We start from the raw sequence: 20,339 nt of genomic DNA on the forward strand, positions 1-20,339 counted from the left end.
GGTGTGTGTGCGGGTTTGCTGGGTTTTGCTGCGGCAGTGCTGGTGCTGCGCACCGTTAGCGCACCCGAATGGGAGAACATAACGGCGCCAGTACAGAGGGAGGCACAACCCGAGCAGAGGGAGGCACAACGAGGCGAGGAAAGCACCACACATGCGCTCCAAATCACTTGGGTGCGGAGCGCTCAAGGCTGCCTGCCAGCAGGCTGCCCAGTACATCAACACTCCTCATTTCACCTCCTACCCACGACCCATCCAGGGCTCCGCACCTGTACGCCGCCCACGACGACCTGGACCCCACCCGCCTGCACAAGCTGGCTACCGCGGAGGAGTTCTGGGACGCCTTCGGGGCTCGGTACGGCACCAGCAACCCGCATCTGGTGGGTGCGCCTTACGGCCGGACGGATGCCGGTGCGGGCACTCATCCGCTGAATATGTACTGGTGGCCGGAGTCCTCTCCTTTACAGCAGTGTTTTGTACTTGCATGCATGTGTACATACCGCTCTCTGTGTTGGTGCAGTTGTGAAATGGATTGTGCTCAGCAGACCCAGAACCATCGACGCGACTGATTGCAGGCTAATCCCAAGGTTCGACAGCTTGTGTGGCCAGTGCTTCGGGCTGATTTTGCTCTCGTTGAGACTTACGAGGTAGGGTGCAGGCATAGAGCGCGCCTTACCGTGACCCCATGGAACGCACGCTGCCGTGTCGAACTGAAATTCCCTTGACCACGAGCTGGGTCATTGAGGTTCAGAGTGATAGACATGTCCCATTTGAACCTTTGAACCTGGAGTATTCGTGCATTGGGTTACTTCGCCAGCTTTCCTGCTGCTAGTCAAGTTCCCCTAGCTGGCCATGACAAAGTTCAGGACCACGGGCCCCTTCATTTTCTGGACCTTCTGCAGCTGCCGGCGGCCAACCAGCCCGTCGCTGTGCCCACCACCGTGTTTGCGGGAGAGCTAGACCGGCGCTATACACGGGAGCAGGTGGGTGTGAAGGAAATACCGTGATGGTGCTTCACTGTGCAATACCTCTTCGTTCACGGAACCTCAATCCACGGGGCCCCCAGAGCCAGGCGACAGATGCCGCCTGGCTAAGGCTTTGACCCAGCACCCACCTTGAGCGTTAGTCTGAGCTGCTGACATGCCTAACCCAGTTCCCAATCAAACCTCTTGGCTCCGTAGATCCACGCCTGGAGTCGGCACCTTTTTGGACCCCACAACTTCGTGTGGCTGCCTAACACTGGCCATGACTACGTCGAGCGAGGGCATCCTGTCTTGCTGAACACCCTTGGAGGCATCCTTGCGGCCCTATGACTGCGAGTGACACTCCACACTCGGTTGAGAGAGGGGGAACACGGAGGAAGCACTGCACAGGAGAGCGCCAATACCGACCCGGGCACTCCAACGGGTTCCCTTGTTGATAGCCAGGCTGCATCTCCGCAGGCCATGGGCCCGGCCTCGGGTGCTCTTCTGCCCCTCTGCCGCAGCTAGCTGCAACATGCAGGTTCACGAGGCGGAGAGTAGCACATGTGGCTATCCTAGCCCTACAGCCGTGGTGGCGGCTGTGCCAGACCTGTTACTTGCCCTGACACTATTGGCTTCAAACGCAGCCCGGTATTGACAGCGTTATGTGGGCCTATTTACATATTTACCTAGCTAACTGGAGCAAACTGTCCATGGCACGTGTTGGGGTCTCTCGGTTCCAGCAAATCAGCAGTTGCGAATAGTGGTAGAGAGAAGTGTAATGACAGGTGGTTATCGACCCGTCGGCTGTGCTATTGCTGCGGTCAACGGTCAAGCGGGAAGGCATAAACACACGATACCGCGAAGCCAATACCGCAAGCGCAAAACTGCAACCGCCCGTCTTTCGCACAATGCCTCTCCAACAGAATGATTTCGGAATTAGTTTTAGTAGGGTTTTCGGTCTCAAAAAGGTAAGTGTAGGACACAGATGGTACAATCCGTGTTGGGCTAGTTATACTCAGTAACTTGGTTGCAGCAATGAACCTTATCTGTCAATCGTTGAGGGAGCATACAGTACCGAGCACCCAAGCCCACGACCCTGCCTGCTACACCTCATGCACGACGTCACTATCACCAAAGCAGGCGCAACAAAGTCAGTTTCCACCCTGCGCACCATGAGGACGGATAGACTCATCACCTCTCATCCGTAGGAACCGCCACCCGTCATACCCCTCACATGGAAAAGCGAGTGTCAGCTCGTGAAGTTCAACAAAAGACGCCGAGCACAGGGGTAAAGATTAACCTCCCAAAGCCATACACTTTGCCCGCCTAGCCTTAAGCAACCACTTTGGCTGCACCCTCAGGGTGCCGGCTTTCCACAGGAAGGCACGAGGATGGCCGTAATATCCCTTACCGCTCCAGTGAACAACCATTGTCACGACACTGCGGTGGTGTGAACGCATCACCACGTGCACGGCTTCGCCGACGATAGGAGCAAAGCGAAAGCAGACCTGGATTCGTTGGGCGTACCAGTACGTGGGAAATCCTCCCAAGTCGGATTAGTCCCCCAACCCCAAAGATATTGTACCAGCCCTGTCTTGGCCGCTAGCTTTAGAAGTTGAACGAGTTACATTTCCAACGCAAGGGACACTCAGGCCGAAAACATGGTCCGCATAGTATTCTTAGCCAAGTTTTACTTGTCCTCTTCGTCCTCGCTCTGCTCCTGTGCCTTCGGCGGTAGGCCACACGGCAGCAGCATACGCTGCAGGAACTCGTACTTGACGCGCCCAATGGACTCGTTCTCAACAACCCCAAAGTAGGCTACCATGTTGTGATGGCCGACATAAGAAGCGTAGCTGCGGTGGAGTTGACGAGAGGGGGTTTGTGGGACAAAGTAGGGCGAGCGGCAGGCCAGAGCGCAGCAGGAGTATACGCCGTGCCGCCGGGCACCATTTGGCTTACTGGCAATTATAGCGCAACTGCAGGGTTGCAGCTTGCCAAGCATCCCCTTTATCCAAGCCAAACCCTGGTTTACTCGCGGCGATCCCAGGGCCTATCGGACCTGTCACGATGAATGTTTAGCGCCCACTCGAACTTGGTGAAGTCAGCATGTCCAGTGCCCACGTACTTCGCCTGAAGATGCTCAATCTGGCTGTTAATGTTTAAGCGGTCTGACAGTGTTGCCATTTTGGGGATCCGCTCTACAAGCTAAAAAAGGTTCGGCGATGTTCAACACGCAGTAGAAATACTGTTCAATAATATTGTCCTCTTTGGGGCTAGCCCAGCATTCATGAGTTAAAAACAGCGCACGTCAGCATAACTTCTATGGCTGCGCCTCTCCTACGCTAATTAAAAATGTGCGACAAAAAGGTAAAATAGTAACTTTTAAATGGTTGGCCATACATAACTTGGCAACAAGCGGCGAGGTACGACGTGCCGTAACTTGACCTTAGTTACGATTAGCTCACATAGGTTGCATTGTATCACGCATTGCTGTGATGAAGGACGATTTTGCATGAATATTGTCCTAGGACCCCTTCCGGACAACCGCCGCCAACTGTGTGATCTAAAACATCACAATACACTTGCATTTCCTAAAATGCTTGCAAGGCATCCACTGAGAAACCCAGGAGCTTTCGCTGCATCGAGCCGCTGCCGATGCGCTCGGACTTCCGTGGTGGTGATGGCGTCCAGCAAGCCTAAGTTCCAGCTTATGGTTAACAGGTAACTATCACTATCCGAGCAATGTCAAACGGGGGGAGATGAATTGTGGGGGCCGTCCAGAGCCATAGCCCTTCCATAATGTGCCTTCCGTTATGACCCCGACCCCTGCCGCTGCTGCACGCCCATCCCCGATCCGACTTGCATCTCCCCGAGGGTTTACCTTTGTCCGGATGCATGTATGTTCCTTCTCTTTTCGCCGAAGCAGTTCAATCCCGTTGTCGCGCACTTGAAACGCAATACCACGAAACTCTCTTGTATGACTCCCCGCGACAGCTGCACTGGCAAGATGGGCCAGGCGGTGGCAGAGGCGGCCCTGCGCGCCAACATTGACCTGGTGCCGTACACGTTGTGCGCCCCCATGGACATCGAGAAGAAGACCCATGTCACAGTCCAGGGTGTGCAGCTGGAGCTCGTGCCGCCTGCCGTCCGTGATGTCGCGATCGCGGACATCAAGGCCCGCTACCCTAACCTCATCATGGTCGACTATACCCTGCCTGACGCCATCCACGACATGGTGGATTTCTACGTGCGGCACAACACGCCGTTTGTCATGGGCACCACGGGGGGCGACCGAGCGCGGATTCTTTCTGAGGTTGCGGCAGCCAGGACCTACGCCGTCATTGCACCCAATATGGGCAAGCAGATCGTGGCATTCCAGGCCATGATGGACATGATGGCTAAAAACTTTCCTGGCGCGTTCTCGGGCTACAGGCTCCGAGTGGTCGAGTCCCACCAGTCGACGAAGAAGGACACGTCGGGGACGGCGAAGGCCGTTGTGCAGTCGTTTGTGGAGATGGGCATCAAATTTGACGTGTCAGAAATCGAGCTGGTGCGGGAGCCAAAGGAACAGATGGAGGTTATGAAGGTGCCCGAGTCGGCACTCAATGGACATGCGTACCACACGTACCAGCTGGTTTCTGGCGACGGGACGGTGATGTTTGAGTTCCAACACAATGTCATCGGTCGCACGACGTATGCGGAAGGCACCGTGGACGCTACCCTCTTCCTAGCCCAGCGGATAGCGGAGAAGAGCGAAACGACGCTATTCAATATGATTGATGTGCTGCGCGCTGGTGCGATGAGATGAATGGGACTTAGGCTTGGGACTGGGTAGTACATACTGTTGTGCGCGTAATGCATGGTGCTGGCGGTGCCGGGACGGGCAGCTACGCAGGCTTCCGGTTGTCCGGCAGTAGCCAGATGTGAATAGAAGTGACGGGCCCTGGCATTGCCCATTTCTTATTGCTTTTTGTAAACACTGTTAGCACCTTTAGCCAAGCATGTTGGATGTGGCTGAGAGGGAAGACGTTTTGGAGGGCGTCGCAACAGATGAAGAGGACAATTTCGGTTCTGCCGCTAGTTTCCTAGCTTCAGCGGTGACTGCAAGGGATTCTAGGTTTACGGACGCTATTAAACTGCAATTTTATGGTTTGTACAAGCAAGCGACCTCTGGGCAATGCGCCGGCAATAGGCCAGGCTTCTGGGACGTGGCCGGCCGCGCAAAGTGGTAAGCCATTTGGAAGCGTTTCCCCGTGTTATTATTTCAGAGGACTAAGCAAGTCAGCCGTATGAGAATGTATGATACAGGGATGCATGGGCGCAGCTGGGCGACTTACCAAAGGCGAGCGCTATGAAGCAATACGTGGAACTGCTTAAGACGATTGTACCGGAATGGGGACAGGAGGGTGCGGGCGGGAGCCAGCCAAAAGGCAGGGGGGGTATGGGCCCCGTCTTCAGTTGCTTGGCCGCCGGCGAAGATGCGAACGATGACAGCCAGACAGCGGTAAGCGCCGACCAAAGTTGCATCGAAGGGACACCGGAACCTTCTTATCGACTGCGTCGCGTCGCGTTCAGGGGCCAAGGACGTTGCACGAGCTTGCGGGCGAGGGAGACGTCTCTGCGGTGGCAAGCATGTTGGATGCCGGCGAAGCCATCGACGGGAGAGACGAAACGGGTTGCACCGCTCTGCACTTCGCTGCAGATCGGGGCCATGTAGAGGTTACGCGCTTGCTAATCCAGGCAGGGGCGGACCTGAACGCGCAAGACGCCGACGGGCAGACCCCGCTTCATTACGCAGCCATCACAGAACATCGAGAGGTGAGACGGCTCTGGATTTACCATGCGCTTGCCACAACGCTCTCTCATTGCATCCGTCTCTGTTGAACGTTGGACGCGCCAAACAGCTAACGCGCTTGTTACATTCCTTTGTGCGTTGGCATGGGGTCACGCCTTACCATGCTCGTAGCGCTGGGTGGCAGCCTTATCTTGAATGATGAAACCATGCCTTGTAGCCATGAAAGGCAGGCCTCCACTTGATGTACCGCCGGCGACCCACTTTCCTTTGGACTAGGTGTACGATCTCCTGGTGGAATCTGGAGCGGACATCAGCATTAAAGACAGCCAAGGGGCAACGGCAGCGGCAAACGCGCCTGCCGGCTGGGGACTTGGGTAGACTTCTGGCTTGGGAAACGAGGGGGCGGCACAGCGGTGCGGCACGGCTGGTGGCAGGGCCACCGTAGCGCCATGCCAGTGAAATCGACTTGCTCACCGTGGCCGATAGTGTCCCAAGATGTTCTGTCGCTTGAACAACACTAGATAATGCAGCTTGATGGGGTCCAAAGCTGCACCCGCAGATTCTGTGAGACCGGTTCGGGCATCCGCAAAAGCGGTTCGAAAATCTGCACCAGATGGGTGCGGGGCTCGGGAACGGGAGGTAGGGGAGTGTGGCTTATTGGGCAGTCGCCGAGATGTATTATGGTGATGTGAGGGTGCATAACACCCTAAGGCCGTACGCACAGTCCACAAAGGGTATGCCCTGACTGCAGGTGAGGTGGACACGGCGTTAAGTTCGATGCGATACGTATTGTGCAGGTGCATGTGTTGGATATCAGTTGCCATGCATCGTACCGACCGCCAAACGAATCCGACCCTCATATTCACAAATACCTGTCATGGTGACGTGGACCTTACTCAAATGAGGAATATGCGCACGAATGATGGCGCCAGGATGCCGGTTTCCCCCTCTCGAACTGCGAGCTCAATGGACTCGTAGTGTGGGCTCTACACGGCTGGGTGTCACATGTCCCGACGAGCACGGCATAGCGTGGATAACCCCAGTCCTTGTCCTTTGCAAGCTCACTCCATCACTATATGTGTGAACCAGCGGGAACGTCTATGGCCAGCTGAGAGCCTATGTAGAGCATGCCAGTCCTTCACAACTCCACGCGTCCACACGTTTTCAGTCTCGTCCTACCCTGGGTCTTTACTCCGCCCAGTTGCGCTGTTGCGGTTTGACACACAGTTCAGCAACATGGGGCGCCCCCATGGATTCTGCAGCCAGCACACCGTTACATGCAAGAAGCAACGCAAGACGCCTCCTAGGGTACTTGGAGACCCTAAGCCAGACTAAAACATTATCTGCACGTTTCCAAACGGCTAGCGGCGCCCGTGCGCGCCCCACCACCGTGCCTTCGACGACACTGCGGCTTTTAAGGTTCTTATTGGTTCAGCATGCCCGCCGTCCCTCCCTCCATCTGTATCCTGACGCATGAATGATCATCTCACGCACACACGCATGTTGCTTCATTAGGAAATCCCGTACAGCCACATTCAGCCGGTCACATCCTGATGACCGGATGGGCCCAAGGGAGTACGCGGACCGCCTCCTCAGTGCACACTTGGCCGGCCGGCCGGCCATGATACCATCCAACGACACGTGTCTGCGGCCGCAACCCGGCCTTGCGCGTGCAGATGCTTCCTCGTCCCGCGAGGCTTGTGACCCGGAACACTGACATGCATTTCCAGCGTCCGTTGCCTGGCATGCTCCCCACCAGAATCGCACCAGCAGCTGCCGTGCAGCTCGCCAGCAGGAACGTAATATGCCTGTGCGCCTAGTATCTATATAGTCTATTCAGTACTGTTCCACGCTATACATGGATAGCAATTCACCATATATCCCGCAGCGATCATCCCCACCTCCTTAACCCACTAAAATTACCCCGTCCCCTTTGCTTATTAATGCCCTGCTCGCTGCGAGGCTCAATGCTGCACCTGCACAAACCCGCTACAGTTGCCCCCTCAGCCGCTGAAGCTGCTGCCGCTTATTGCAAAAACCACGCCATCGCGGCCTCAGCTCCCGGCGTCATCAAGCGCCTCGCGCGCCCATTGCATCGCCCCGCTGATGTCGTAGCTGCCCACTGGTTTAATCAGGCAACGTCGTAGCACCCACGCTGTCATGTCGGTCAAGTCCACGATCGCTCCCATGGGCATTACAATGTCATCCCCGCTGCTGCCGCTCACATCCTCGCCCTCGGCGCTGTTGCGCCGCCCGCTGCCGCTGCCATCGCCCGTCGAGAACCCCAGCGCCGCCAGGACGCACGCCGCTGCACGGCTCGGGCCAAGCAGAGCACCTAGCTTCTCCACCACCGCCACCACCTCCGCAGGGTTGTCGCCGTGCTCACCATCCGTAGCATCCACCACCGCAGGCGTATCCGCCAGCTGCGTCGCTACTTCCATGCAAAGCGTCTGGATCTCGTCAATATGCTGTGCCAGCAGCACTGAAATAAACGGACCCACAGGATGGCTGCCGCCGCTAGTCGCGCCGCCCTTGCTGCCGGACCCAATCAGCTCCTGCCGGAAGCGCGTCGCCTTGGCCGTGCTGGACGCGGTGGAGGCAGGTGGGGCATGCAGACCGTGCGAATCCAGCACTGCCTGGAGGGCCTCCAGCCGCACCGTCTCGGCGCCGCCGAATTGGGTGCGCAGGGCGTCGCGCAGCTTGCTGATGCGGAAGGAGGGGCGGTTGGGGAAGAGCCGCTCCAAGGCGGAGGATACGTCCTCGATGTGCAGGATGCGTTCTGGGGGGATAGGTCCGAGGGGACGAGGGGGAGCGTTGGAATACACGGGAATGGGATGGGTTGGAGCTGCTTTCATCTCTTTCCTCCAATTAGCATGCACCGGATAGCTGTTACACAAGACACCAGTCCAATGGCGGTTGCGGCGGATCAGGATCGAGGAGTTACATTGCGCAAAGGGTGGTTAACGCTGTGTGCGCCACTTCTCTTATGCGGCTTTCGGGGATCCCGTGACATAATGTTTACGGTACATTTGCTCATCGCTTTCGCTAAACGCAATTCATCCGGCACCTTCTTCCTACGGTTATTTCCCCAGTTACGCTTCGTGCACCGCACAGTCACTCAAGAACACCAGGGATATCCGCAGGAGCACTCACCTGCAGCCAACAAATCGCCAGCGGCGGCATTCACGGCTGGCAGGCTGTGCAGCAGCGCCGTCAGTCCTGAAACCATGATGCGCTGATCGATCGCTGCTGCCTCCGAAACCTGCCCTGTCATCACCAGCCAGAACGTCCGTACGACTGCGCTGGACTTGGCGTATGTGGAGCAAGCGTAATAGAAGCTGTAGCACATGCGAGCGGTGTCGGCTGTAGCCATACCCTGAGCGAGGATAAAGCATGCAGACGAAAGTTACAGCCTATGTGAGGTGAACCGCAATGGGCTCGACAGGGTGGGCCATAGATCGTCGCGGGGGTTTGCTGCATATGGGCAAAAGAGCATACAAGCGCAAGACCGGCCCGTGGGACGTTGCCTAAGCAAGCAACCTGAATGCGCAATAGGATAAGGAAAAATGCAGTAACTATCCGATCTTCATCCTTTCGAAGCCAGGGGTTGCGCCCGCTACCAGCGCTACCGCCGGTCCCCTCGCCCCTAAGCTACCGTCGCCAGCCCTTTTACGTCGTGCCCACCTGGGGGTTGAAATAGTAGTACACGAAGGACTGCAAGGTACCCGATGAGGATGACACGTCCATAGCTTGGCGAGCCTTCAAGCAGCAGGACCGGCGAAGAGGACACGGGGACAGGCAAGGAAATAGCGAACGTGATTCGATGGTCATGAGTGCGCTTGTCTTAGATTCTAGGGGTGCGAGATATCAGAATCAATACAAAATATCAGAAGTACCACCAGAATAGACGGGCCTCCATGAGTGCGGCGCCGGAAAGGCATGCTTTTGAGTGATGGTGGTGATGTCGCCTAGAAAGCAATGGGCCCTATTACGCTTCTGTCTCACAGGACAGAGCTCCTCAGTATTCTAGAACATGACCGCCATGGCATCCGCGTTTGTCCATTGGGGCATCGCCCGCCCGTTGGTCCCAGCCTCATTCTCGCCAGCCGTCTTGCCGATGCACGACGCATAATTAATGTGCCAAAGCAAACCACTGTGCGTGTGCTTTGGTTGCTTCGCCGCACCGTCCGGCTTCGCGGACTCTACAGCATGGCCCTCCGACTGCCCCATACCGTACCTTCCACATGGCCATGGCGATGGCCTCTGTCTGCTCTTGTGACAACGTCTGCAGGGTCACTCGCTGCGGCCAGCGCAGGCAGCGAGGCACCGTGGGCGCCAGGCCGCAAGGCTCCGCTACGGCGGGACCGTTGGAGGTGGGCCCCGTGGTGCTGCCCGCGCCCTCCGTCAAAAAATCTGTCGAGGTGAACAGGAGTACATTACACGGAACCAATATTACGCCCTAATGAAAGCAACTCCTCTTCCAGTACAATACACTCATTTTGCGAGCGCGTTTTCAAGCACGGGACATAGGCTTGGGATATGCAGAACCAACGCCTTGCCATTCCACCGCTTCCACTGCGGCATGGCATTAACAATTACCTGTGTGGTCATGGAAGAGAAACACGTGGCCCTTACAGGCAACATCCTTGCTGCGTTCCCCTTTTTCATGACACATCAACTGCACAGACAGATGACTACAACAGCGACGTGCACATATTCATGCACGAAGCGCCCCGGCCCGTGGTCCGCCCTTCTGCCACACTCGGTCACTGCCCAGCCGACCCAGTCGCGTCGCCGCTTCCGCCGCGGCTACGACACAGCCCTTACATCGCAACCCTCAAAAACCTGCAGCCCAAGCCACTCACAGTTTAAATCCTCCGTGATCAACGACAGTTGCACCTCCGTGGGCGCCGCGTCAGGCTGCAGCAGCGCTGCCGCCAGGTTGAGTCGCGCCTTGAGCTCCTCTAGCTCATTGGCGTAGCGGCCCAGCTTCTCCTCCACTCTGTGGACCAGCTCCGCAGTACGGCGACCGGGCTGCGGGAGAGGGAAACGTACATGAATCAGGGTAATGAGATGTTGACACGGATATGACGGAACGCTGTTAAGAGGGAACGCCGAGACGTGGAGAGAGCACGTGACCCAAATCGCAGAACTGGTCCAGTTGTTAGTTCGCTTAAACCGTTTCCAGGGCCCGCCGCGGGGCATGGCCGGGCTGCCGGGCAGCCGCGTCGGTGGGCATGGCCAGCCATGCAAGAGGCCTCACCAACCCTAGCCCCACACCGGCGCAACAGCCAGTCCACTGCCAGTAGCCGTCTCACCTGAATGTTGTGTTCCGCAATCTTGCGCCACACCGGTCTCGGTGTCATGACGTCCAGCCGGTGCGCTAATTTCGAGTTGACGGCCTCCACGTCCCGGATGTGCGACTGCGCCAGCTCCAACTCCGACTGCGTATCCGCCAGCGTTGCCTGCAGCTTCTCGTACACCTCCGGCGGCATGCGGCTCTCCGCCAGCCGCCTGGCATCAACCGCGTCCACTTCCGCCGCCGCCAGCGCAGCGGACAGCTCAGCAATACGGGCGGCCGAGAACTCCTTCAGCTCAACGTGTCGCTCCTGCAGTGGGCCGCGAGGTGGTGGTGCGGTGTGTCATGTTGCACATCATCAGATTTCCGCCATGTGCAGTATCAGCATGGAAGTCTCTTGTACGCTGGAAGTCTCTCGCTTCAGACTCACGTACAGACCCGCCTAGGATGGCCGGATCTGAAGTTCCCCTTGTGCGGCTCACGCAATGGATAGCACGATTCCCGTCGGGCTTGCGTTCTCTGCCTGCCTATCCATCCACACCTGCAGCTTGGTGTGCGCATCCCGCTCCGCCTCCAGCTCGTCCTTCATCTTGAGGTACTCCTTGCGCAGCTTTTTGAGCTCTTCGCGGCCTGTCTTGGCCTGCAGCACAGGATGCCAGGGTGAGCAGGAGGAGGGCTCGCCGCAGAGTTTCGTACGGTGTCAGCGGAACAGCGAACTAGGTCGCGCGTCTGGACGCCCGCACACAGCAGCCCACAACAACCCAACAGCCCGTCCAACTCGTAGAGTCGTGCACTCAGGCCCGGCGCACCTCCAGCCTCGCGGACTCCTCGCTGACCATCACCCGGTCCAGGTGAGACCGCAGCGTCGCCGCATCCAGCTGAGCCACCTCCGTGGCGCGCCGCAGCGCGTTCATCTGATCCTCGATACGCGCCACAGCCTCCTGTGGTCGAGGTGGGCAGAAATTAGGTTGGGAAAGGTCAGATTGGAGCGAATGATGAACAAAGTCAGAGTTTAACATCGACTGATGTTGTCCCAGCAGCCATGGGACAGGCTTTCCGAGCTACGCAGAAAGACGGGGTTGCGAGAGGGGGTTGTGTATTGCGGCTTGCTGGCCAGGAGTACCGGTGCTGATCTCGCATGCCCGCAACTGGTGGCATCTGGGCTCCGGTACGTCGCAGATTGGGAGGTGACAAAAACATGCAGGGCATCTGCTTGGGCTGCAGAGCATGTAGTGCGCCATCCGTCATGACGGCGACGAAAGAAAGCCCACGTCACTAAAGGCCGTAAGCCACATCATACGGCAAAGCACATGGCAAGGTGAGTAGGAGAGGAAGCCTCCGGGTCTCCGCAGCTGCAATTGCTGGCATTCCTGCTGTTGCTAACGACACCGTTATTTATTGATGCTGACAACATTTTATTGATGGCATTCTTTGGCGATCATGATGCCATATGCGTCCTTCATAAAAACCTCATCCAGGCGCCTAGGCGGCCGGCTGGTCGCTGGCCCATTCTGGACGTTCCACTCTGCTTTCCCAACCACGTCCCCCACGCGCCCTCTAAAAAACCCAATTTCCTAACAACCCTAGACCATCATGCTAGCCATCCCGAATCTCTCTTTCCACACCCTCCTCGCCACGCACAAAACACTTCAGCACCTTCCGTTCGAACCGCGCCGTATCCCGCTAATGCACCGCCGCCGCGCTTGGTCCGGGTCTAGTCTGGCTCCTCAGCTTTTTACTCAAATCCACCTCAATTCCCTCCTACGCCCCACCCCTACCTGCTGCTCCTGGAGCTGCTGCTTGAAAGCCTCGCGCTCCTCCAGCATGGCCTCCTTGTCCCGTTCCAGCCTTTCCGAAACCGCAAACCATGGCAGTTGGTCGAAAGACAGGCCGCCGCGCTCCGAGGCGTAATGCCAAGAATAAACCGCCTTAAGGAGTTCGTCACGAAGCGTGATAAGCACTCCAGAGAAGGGGCCGCACAGCTCCGCAAACTCGCCCAGCAGCTGTGGCCACCACGGGTTTCGAACCAGCGTCGTTGATAAGCAAGACATCATAACAATATGCAAAACCTGGCCGTGAAAGGAAAGCCGCAAGGAGGCCAGTTTTCGTCCAAGCTGTCGGCAGGGCATCAGCAGCCGATGCAGCCGACCCCGTGCATGAAGCGGGGACGGCAGAGCAACGGTCCCCGCGGGGCCGAGGCTGCGTTAGAGAAGCCCAGGGGGGCTCCAGGGAACCTGGTTGCAGCGGTGCAATGCTGGCCCCGCCGCGGCTTCCTCCATGCCATCTCACACACCCTCCGGCACCACTGTGCCGCCAGGGCGCAAAGCCAAGACGGCTTGGCTTGCAAGTTACCCGGCCCACCCGCCACACGGCCCAAAGGTGCGTATGCCTCCGACAAAAAAGCCATCCGTTATCACTTGCCGGCGCGCAAGAATTCCTGTAACCAGCCAGCTAGCAACCCACCTGACAGGCCACAGCGGTCCGCAGCTTATTGGGCCGCTCCTCACCACTGCTGCTGCGGGTGACGGGGCTGACCCTCTCACACCGCTCCAGCGCCTCCGCTAACTTAACCTCCGCATGTAACGCCAGGCTCTTGTACTTGTCCGAGCCAGTCAAGTCAGAAGTGATCTCCTTAGCCTGTGGATGTGGTCGCGGCACAGAATGGAACAGTATGTGCGGCCGCGTGCACATGAGCCAGCCCGGCGGGGCGGGTAGGGCAGCGAGAGGGCGGCTGAGATGGTGGCCGTGCTGGTTCGGTTAGCGAGCGTTGGCCGGGGCAGTGAAAGCGCCACCTTCGCCGGCACCCGACTGCCAAGGATGCCTGCTGAACCAGCGTTAGTCGACTTTTACCTATCCAAAGCTTTCCTTTCGCTCAGGACTCCCCTCCGGCAAGGCATCGCCTCAAGTACCCCTCCCACCAGCCGTTCCGCCCTAGCCAGCCGTTCCGGAGCCGTGCCAGAATACAAGCTTCACCCCGGTAACCAATGATTGTCTACGCTTTTCCGTAAACAATATGCCCAGCCCAGCAGCAAGCTCCAGGCACGGCGTACCTGCCGCGACCAGCCGCGCACATCAAATGACGCGGTCTGCGCCGCCGCCACAGCAGCCGCCAAGTCCGCCTCCTTGCCCGACCTGCGATTCGCCGTGCGTAGCCTGAAATCCTCACGCCTGACTGGTAACCCATTCCCTGGTGGTTGCTGTTCGAGATGGCGCGTGGCATTGACTGATACGGGTGATACGGGTGACTGATACGGGTGTGAATTATTGTACCAGGAAGGGTTATTACACCCCTGCAGGAGGATAGGAACGCTAACCCCCCTACCTATGAGCGCATGGGCATCCTCGTAAGCGCACAGCCGCCCCACAAAGGCAAACGCGTTCGTCCACTGTGATGGCTTGCATGCGCGCGCGCACACAAACACACACACACACACACACACACACACCGCTGGTGCAGCGACGGTCCAGGCAGCGGCCCCGCGATCTGTCCTATCCCGGACAAGCCCAGTGATGGCAACGGTACTTTGTGCTCGTCGCTGGCGGCACAGGAGCCTTTAACCCTTTAGGTGCGTTCCGCCTGTTAGCCTCACCTGGAACCACCGCCTCCGAAGGGCGCCATAACGGATTGGCTCTCCCTTTTTTCAATGCCATTTGGACCTGTCAGCTGTGGTTGAAGCAGAGGCAGCTGCAAGGGAGCAGGTCCGAAGGCTACATGAGCTGTCAACCCTTGGTCAGATGGTCACAACAGTGATTCAGCGTCGCCAGTATTACCTTAAACATGTCTCCTACGCTTGCATGCGCGTCGCTCTGCTTCTGAGGTGCCTAAACTTTCGCGTGGTCCTCTTCCTTGCAGGTCAATCATTTCATTTCATCACATGTCATCTTATGACCAGATACAGATACATAAGCTGAAGCCTGCCACGGCAAATTGCAACTCATTAGAAAACAAAGTTGCCTCGATTAGTGAAAAGCAAGATGTCAATAAATTAGGATGTATTACAGCAAATATGTCTTTTTACAATATGCTGGTTGTGCATGTTGGCCTCAGATTTGGTTGTCACTCGGTCCAACACACACTCACGGACTTCGAAGCTTAGGTTCCCAACGGAAACATCAACACTCCACAAAACAATTTCAATTTATAATATATAATCATACGTGATCCTGTGCCTTGATTATGTGACTACTTGTAGCAGCGCTTGCTTAACGCGTCTATGTGACTTGAAGTTAAGGAGAATTAAATTAGTAGACAGGGAAAATTGCCCTGCAAGGAACATTATTCAATGTTCAGTAAATTGCGAGTCAACGGGAACTCGGGACCGGTGAAGAGGTCGACCTGACAAAGGACGGCCCGGAGGAGATATGGCGTCCAGGGATAACGACGTGCAGCAGCAGCCTGGACAACTAAAAAATGCGCTGTACCTGCAGCCGAAGGTCGCCTCTGGAGTGCATGCACCTAAGGCAGCGAAGAAGTATGCCCAGGCGCAAGCAGCGGCGCAAATGGTACGCTAAAAGGATGTGGTTTAATCAGGATAACTTCTGAAGGCGGCCGTAACTTTTATGTGTTTCATCGCTGCATCCCCCAGTCCGCCACGCGGTCCTTGGCCCCGCTAGAGGCTACTGCTGGCTTTGAGAAAGCACAGCAGATTAGGAGCACGCTAAATGCCCTGGGCGCGAAGAAGGTAAGCTGCTCAGGGCCCTTGGGCCACATGTTTCCATCCGAAGCTCGTGCAGCAACCAGCAACACCATCTCCCGTTCCCATGGCGGGCTTCCCTGAGTCAGGCACCGGTACTGGAAAAACTTAAGCAGACGCCACAGTCTCCGAAGACGGATGTTCCCCCGCTTGATAAACCACTCCCAGCAGTGGCGCCGCCACTGCGCGGCTCAGGTCGCAGACGTGATGACGGTAAGGTCCACGTGGCCCTGGGGCTTTCGGGATTTGGGTCAGAGGGGACTATAGCATGCTGTTGGGTCTTGGGCCACACCGTAGCCATGGGGCTTCTTTACCCGCCAGTTTAGGAGTTGTGCGCCCTGTTGAAGTACCAAGGCACCTAACTGCAAACCCCCTGACGGAACCGTTGCGGGGGAACACATGCTGCTGGCCAACGGGCAGTACAACATGTAACATATACGATACGAAAATGCAAAGGGACGAAGCTACTGCATCTGATTTTTGAAAAAAAAACAGCTTGAACTGAGCTTCACAGCATTGGGTTCCCAGTGCCAAGCGCACGCATTGCGCAATGTGGCAGCACATGCGGAACCCAGGGCCGTAATGGTGGGGTGAATTGTGACTGTGCGCTATCCGCAAGCCGTTTACCAAAGTCTTTTTCACGCCAACATTGCTGGACGAGCGTGTCCGTGTCGGTCTCAGAAGGTTGGGGTGAAGCTATCTGTCCCCCAACCTCCCTCCACTGAAACAGGGAACATGGCAGCCTCGCCCCCCCGACCACCTGTCACAGCATCCGACATGGTCAGCCGGGCGCGAGGCGAAAACGGGAATGGCCACGCAGCGCGCCTTCCGAACAAGCAAGAGCTTGGAGAGGGCTTGCCTTACGTCAAGTAAGTGACGCTGGTATGCTGGTGTACATCTGGGCACGGATAGGGCTACAGTGGTGCCCTGTGTTGGTGGGAGGTTTCCGGTACGTCCCCCTGAGGGCCAGGGACATATCAGGGCCTTGTAGAGCCGGCTGGTTCTGGATCTGCAATGCTTGTGGAGGACGGTCCATGGATTGTCAGCTTGTGCTGGACCCAGCCCTGGTCAGCCTATTGGATGCTTAACTACTACCATCAAGGCGCCTGGTCGCAGCTGGAAAGCCAGCTGGTCGCCAGCAGCAGCAACACATGCCGGAGCCAAGCCACTTGGGGGGGGGGGGGAACAGGCGGCTGGCGGCGCGGGGTCTCCTTAACGTGGCCAGCAGCATGATGCCCTCAAGAGACAGATAGCACCAGCACTCCCCCAGGTGTAGCAGCAGTATTCGCCGAGGCAGTCCCTTGGCAGGAAAGCGGGAGCGCTTGGCTTTCCGCACGCCAGATTTGGTAGAAAGGCATGCATGCTTGGCCATAACTTGGCAGCAGCAGGCGCCTTGACTCAGGACCGGGACGCATTCTCTTGGCGAGCAAGCAATCTATGGTCAGCGCAGGTGCTGTGGGTGCTTCACTGAGCGTCCATGGCAGCAAGGACACAGCGAGAAGGAATACGCTGCGTGCTAGGGATAAGTCCGCACTATCTTTCACATAGCCTGGGGTTGCCACCAGGCCCACTGTCCCCTAGGCCGGGCGGGCAAGCGTCGAGGCCGTGGGCTGCGCGTCGCCACGGCACAAGGGACCTAACAAGACCTGCGGCACCGGTGACACGATCCAAGCCATGCTTGCAGGGAATCCTTTGGTCCGCGTTAATGTCACTTCGTGCCTTGCCTGTCTTGAAAAGTCAAGATAAACCAGAGGGGCCAAACGCCACTGATCTTGGGATAATGCTTGCTGCTTCGCACAGGCTCATTTACACGCTGCGGGAGTATCCCAACACGGAGGACTTCGTGTACCTTCGGAGAATGGACCGCAACCCATCGGAATACGACCCGTACGCATTGGAGGTACGGGCCCCCCTGCTTGGGTCCCAAAATGCTGCATGCGCACAGTGCTGGGTGCTGGACCGTGCAGGCCAATGTTTGGGGCTGCCATGGCGGCGCTTACAGCGGTCATGAGCCGAACGTCGCGACGGGATGGGTTGTAGATGGTCACAAACTGTTCAGCAGATTCCGTAGGGCGTTGTAGGGCGCACAAACCACGGGGAGGGGTGCTGGGGATGTGATCCTGAGGGGCCCGTGTAACGGCGTGCTTCAGGGCTTGTAGGATCACCGATTCCGGATGCAGGGCCGGTGTAGTATCCTGGCTATCACGGGATCCCGAGATCCGCCGATCTGTTCTTTTCCGAGAATGACATGATATAACAGCCGGCAGTCGCGGCCGGCATTATGCCCTTTCGTCTTTTGCAGCTCGGTTCCAGCTGCACTTGCACGGGGCCAGTTAGGACACAACGTTTATCTGGCATGGACGCCTTCGAATCACTGAGACGCATGTGTTGTCCCTACCCTGCTCCCAAGGTGGTGCCGTTCGCGGCTATCGACCAGCGTGACTTCTACACCATGTCAGTTCGTGGCATCACGCACTACCTTGACGGGACTTCCTCCGACTTCGCAAGTAAGCAGGCAACGATTGCTGAGCCCCCTTATGCCGGTTGACGTTGGCTTGTCCGTTAGCGCAAAAGCTGCCGGAGCAACAGCCATGCCCGGCCCAGCGGTCCGGCCTGTGCCAGGTTCGCAGTCGCCAGCAGCAGTCAGCATGGCCAGCGGGTCACCACATACGGATGTGCAGTGACGGGACTAGGGACGAGCCACGACAGGGCTTCACGTGTATGGCACCTAGCTTGGGTATGGGATGTGTATGTCGTCCAAGCAGGAAGGAGTGCGTCTTTGCCGCAGTCTGAATGTCTTGTTACCAACGGCTATTTCCCAGGCACCCTTGCATGCTCCGCGCATCGAGCAATGCTTGTGGTGCTGCTCCTGTCCGGCCCACTGGCTGTCCTTGCAGCCCTGGAGCAATGGGAGCGCGAACTGCACCTTTTCTCGCGGCTGAAGCACCTGAAGATCTTCCGGTTGTACAAGCTATGGCGGGCCTTCCGGCTGTGGAAGCGAGCGGTCAACCAGCACAAATTTCATAAAGCACGTGCAGCCCTGGAGCGTAACCTATTCCAGCTGTCTCCCGTATTCCAGGGGCCGCTGCGCCGCTTCCACGGGCTGTGTTTCGAGCTCAGCCACATGCGAATGCACAACGTGGAACCCGTGAAGGTGCGTTTTGGGTTTGACCGTGGATGGCATTGTTCACGAAAACAACGGGTATTCTGTGTTGCTAAGGCGGCGTTGAGTTTACTGAGAATCAGTTCCTTCGCGCTCATGCACGAGGGCCTTGAAAATCATGTCGGGATGTTGGGCTGGCACAACAGCTTGGGTGGATGTCATCGCGGGCATGGGTCTATTGTACTTGTTTGCTTGGCCCGCTGACGCGGCTCACGGACGGTGAAAAACTTATGCTGCCCTTGGGCTTTGCCTTGCGCCTCGAATCCTATAGCCAAAGTGGTTTTGCCCGAACCTCCTACAATCGGTCGGACATAATTACATCATCTGCACTCGCTACCTGCAGGTCTACACGCTGGACGAGTTTGTAGGGGCGCAAAGTGACCACAAGGCAGCAGTGGAGGTCCGCCTTGGGCAATTCCACGAAGACACCTTCCAGACCGTTCTGCAGGCGTGCAGGTAAATCTCGAGGGGTTGATGCAGCTTGGCGCTACTTCCATCGTCTTTCTTAGTCGTACCTCCTCAGCTCAATCGTTCCATCGCCCAGTATTCCCCTCTTTACAGCCATTCTTCTGAACGCCCTTTAAACTCGTCCCTCTCTAGGGATGACCTCGACAAGCTAGAAGAACGGCTGGCCGAGTTCAACAAGAAGCACGATGAAAACGAGTCGCAGCGCGCTGGAGAATTGGCAAAATCGCAGCATAGCAACTTCTTGGCGCGCGCCGAGGCGGAGAAGGACCGCGAGCAGGGCCAATCCGACTTTGCCTACACCATTGCCGCGGCGCGCCGCTCCGAACAGCGCCGCTTGCTCAACTTCATTCGTCTAGCCGACTATATGGTCTGCGACACGCTGCACAGCGTGTTGCTAGAGTCCCTACGGGAGTTGCTGGATAGCACGCGCCCTAAACGACCCGTCATGGTGCTGTTCCAGGACATGGACGCGGCGGCAGCGGACGCAGCGGAGGCAGCCGTGGCCGCAGCCGACGCGGAACGCAAGAGTAGCAAGGACGGCGCCGCCGCCCCTGGCAGCCTCAGTGCCGGCGCCGGTGGCACTACTACTGACGGCGGTGCTGGAGGCAGCAAGGACAGCGTCATCGCAGCAGCAGCACCCGCCGCAACTGATGCGCTGTTCCAGCTGGAGCTGCTGTTGGCGGAAAATCAGGAGGACTTGCTGTATGACCCCCACCCAGAGGAGTTTTTCGAGGAGATGCAGCGCATCATGGCAAACTATCTGGAGAGTTTGTGCGGCATCACGCGGCTGTACGGCGACGGCACGCTCATGTCGGTGGTCATGGGCGACAAGGCGGGCGAGGTGGAACCGGGCACGGAGCTGCAGGAGCTCATCACCAACGAAAACTACGACGACATGGTGGGGAGGGCTTGGTTTCGGAGTTGTGTTTTGTGCACTGCAAGAAATAAACATCCACGT

General features: G+C 57.4%; 7 protein-coding genes across 7 annotated transcripts in view; 5 read left to right on the plus strand and 2 right to left on the minus strand.

The window, feature by feature from the left end:
• Nucleotides 1-256: 256 nt before the first annotated feature.
• On the plus strand, nucleotides 257-1,310 carry VOLCADRAFT_115562 (uncharacterized protein; the record flags this gene model as incomplete). The annotated part of the gene is made up of 3 exons (XM_002945561.1): nucleotides 257-377; nucleotides 900-980; nucleotides 1,179-1,310. Coding segments are annotated over 3 exons (333 nt in total), but the record flags the coding sequence as incomplete, so codon positions are not given.
• A 314-nt stretch (nucleotides 1,311-1,624) lies between these two features.
• On the minus strand, nucleotides 1,625-3,317 carry VOLCADRAFT_78588 (uncharacterized protein). The gene is made up of 2 exons (XM_002945930.1): nucleotides 3,022-3,317; nucleotides 1,625-2,815 (listed from the first exon to the last, which is right to left on the minus strand). Exons 1-2 carry the CDS (start codon nucleotides 3,144-3,146, stop codon nucleotides 2,653-2,655), a joined length of 288 nt encoding a protein of 95 aa, XP_002945976.1. The 5' UTR covers nucleotides 3,147-3,317; the 3' UTR covers nucleotides 1,625-2,652.
• Nucleotides 3,318-3,463: 146 nt separating this feature from the next.
• VOLCADRAFT_109527 (uncharacterized protein) lies at nucleotides 3,464-5,203 on the plus strand. The gene is made up of 2 exons (XM_002945562.1): nucleotides 3,464-3,683; nucleotides 3,957-5,203. Exons 1-2 carry the CDS (start codon nucleotides 3,475-3,477, stop codon nucleotides 4,768-4,770), a joined length of 1,023 nt encoding a protein of 340 aa, XP_002945608.1. The 5' UTR covers nucleotides 3,464-3,474; the 3' UTR covers nucleotides 4,771-5,203.
• Nucleotides 5,204-5,313: 110 nt separating this feature from the next.
• On the plus strand, nucleotides 5,314-6,135 carry VOLCADRAFT_115565 (uncharacterized protein; the record flags this gene model as incomplete). Its single annotated transcript, XM_002945563.1, has 3 exons — nucleotides 5,314-5,466; nucleotides 5,538-5,780; nucleotides 6,034-6,135. The coding sequence occupies 3 exons, from the start codon at nucleotides 5,314-5,316 to the stop codon at nucleotides 6,133-6,135; spliced, it is 498 nt and encodes a 165-aa protein (XP_002945609.1).
• A 1,676-nt stretch (nucleotides 6,136-7,811) lies between these two features.
• VOLCADRAFT_102592 (uncharacterized protein) lies at nucleotides 7,812-14,675 on the minus strand (the record flags this gene model as incomplete). Its single annotated transcript, XM_002945931.1, has 12 exons — nucleotides 7,812-8,536; nucleotides 8,911-9,133; nucleotides 9,442-9,516; nucleotides 9,995-10,170; nucleotides 10,623-10,791; nucleotides 11,076-11,366; nucleotides 11,598-11,696; nucleotides 11,866-11,997; nucleotides 12,835-13,059; nucleotides 13,520-13,693; nucleotides 14,107-14,188; nucleotides 14,647-14,675. 12 exons carry the CDS (start codon nucleotides 14,673-14,675, stop codon nucleotides 7,812-7,814), a joined length of 2,400 nt encoding a protein of 799 aa, XP_002945977.1.
• Nucleotides 14,676-15,418: 743 nt separating this feature from the next.
• On the plus strand, nucleotides 15,419-16,619 carry VOLCADRAFT_115568 (uncharacterized protein; the record flags this gene model as incomplete). Its single annotated transcript, XM_002945564.1, has 4 exons — nucleotides 15,419-15,559; nucleotides 15,643-15,738; nucleotides 15,840-15,963; nucleotides 16,481-16,619. Coding segments are annotated over 4 exons (500 nt in total), but the record flags the coding sequence as incomplete, so codon positions are not given.
• A 1,514-nt stretch (nucleotides 16,620-18,133) lies between these two features.
• The window catches only part of VOLCADRAFT_78597 (dynein heavy chain 7), a gene marked incomplete at its 5' end in the record, with an annotated part of 30,264 nt that continues 28,058 nt past the window's right edge, over nucleotides 18,134-20,339 (plus strand). Inside the window, 6 exons of the mRNA XM_002945565.1 lie at nucleotides 18,134-18,257; nucleotides 18,648-18,904; nucleotides 19,257-19,369; nucleotides 19,394-19,421; nucleotides 19,563-19,908; nucleotides 20,014-20,279. Coding sequence (XP_002945611.1) covers nucleotides 18,134-18,257; nucleotides 18,648-18,904; nucleotides 19,257-19,369; nucleotides 19,394-19,421; nucleotides 19,563-19,908; nucleotides 20,014-20,279 — 1,134 coding nt within the window. The remainder of the gene's footprint in view (nucleotides 18,258-18,647; nucleotides 18,905-19,256; nucleotides 19,370-19,393; nucleotides 19,422-19,562; nucleotides 19,909-20,013; nucleotides 20,280-20,339) is intronic.

Source organism: Volvox carteri, assembly GCF_000143455.1.
Source record: "Volvox carteri f. nagariensis unplaced genomic scaffold VOLCAscaffold_1, whole genome shotgun sequence".
In the NCBI taxonomy this organism is placed as follows: Eukaryota; Viridiplantae; Chlorophyta; class Chlorophyceae; order Chlamydomonadales; family Volvocaceae; genus Volvox; species Volvox carteri.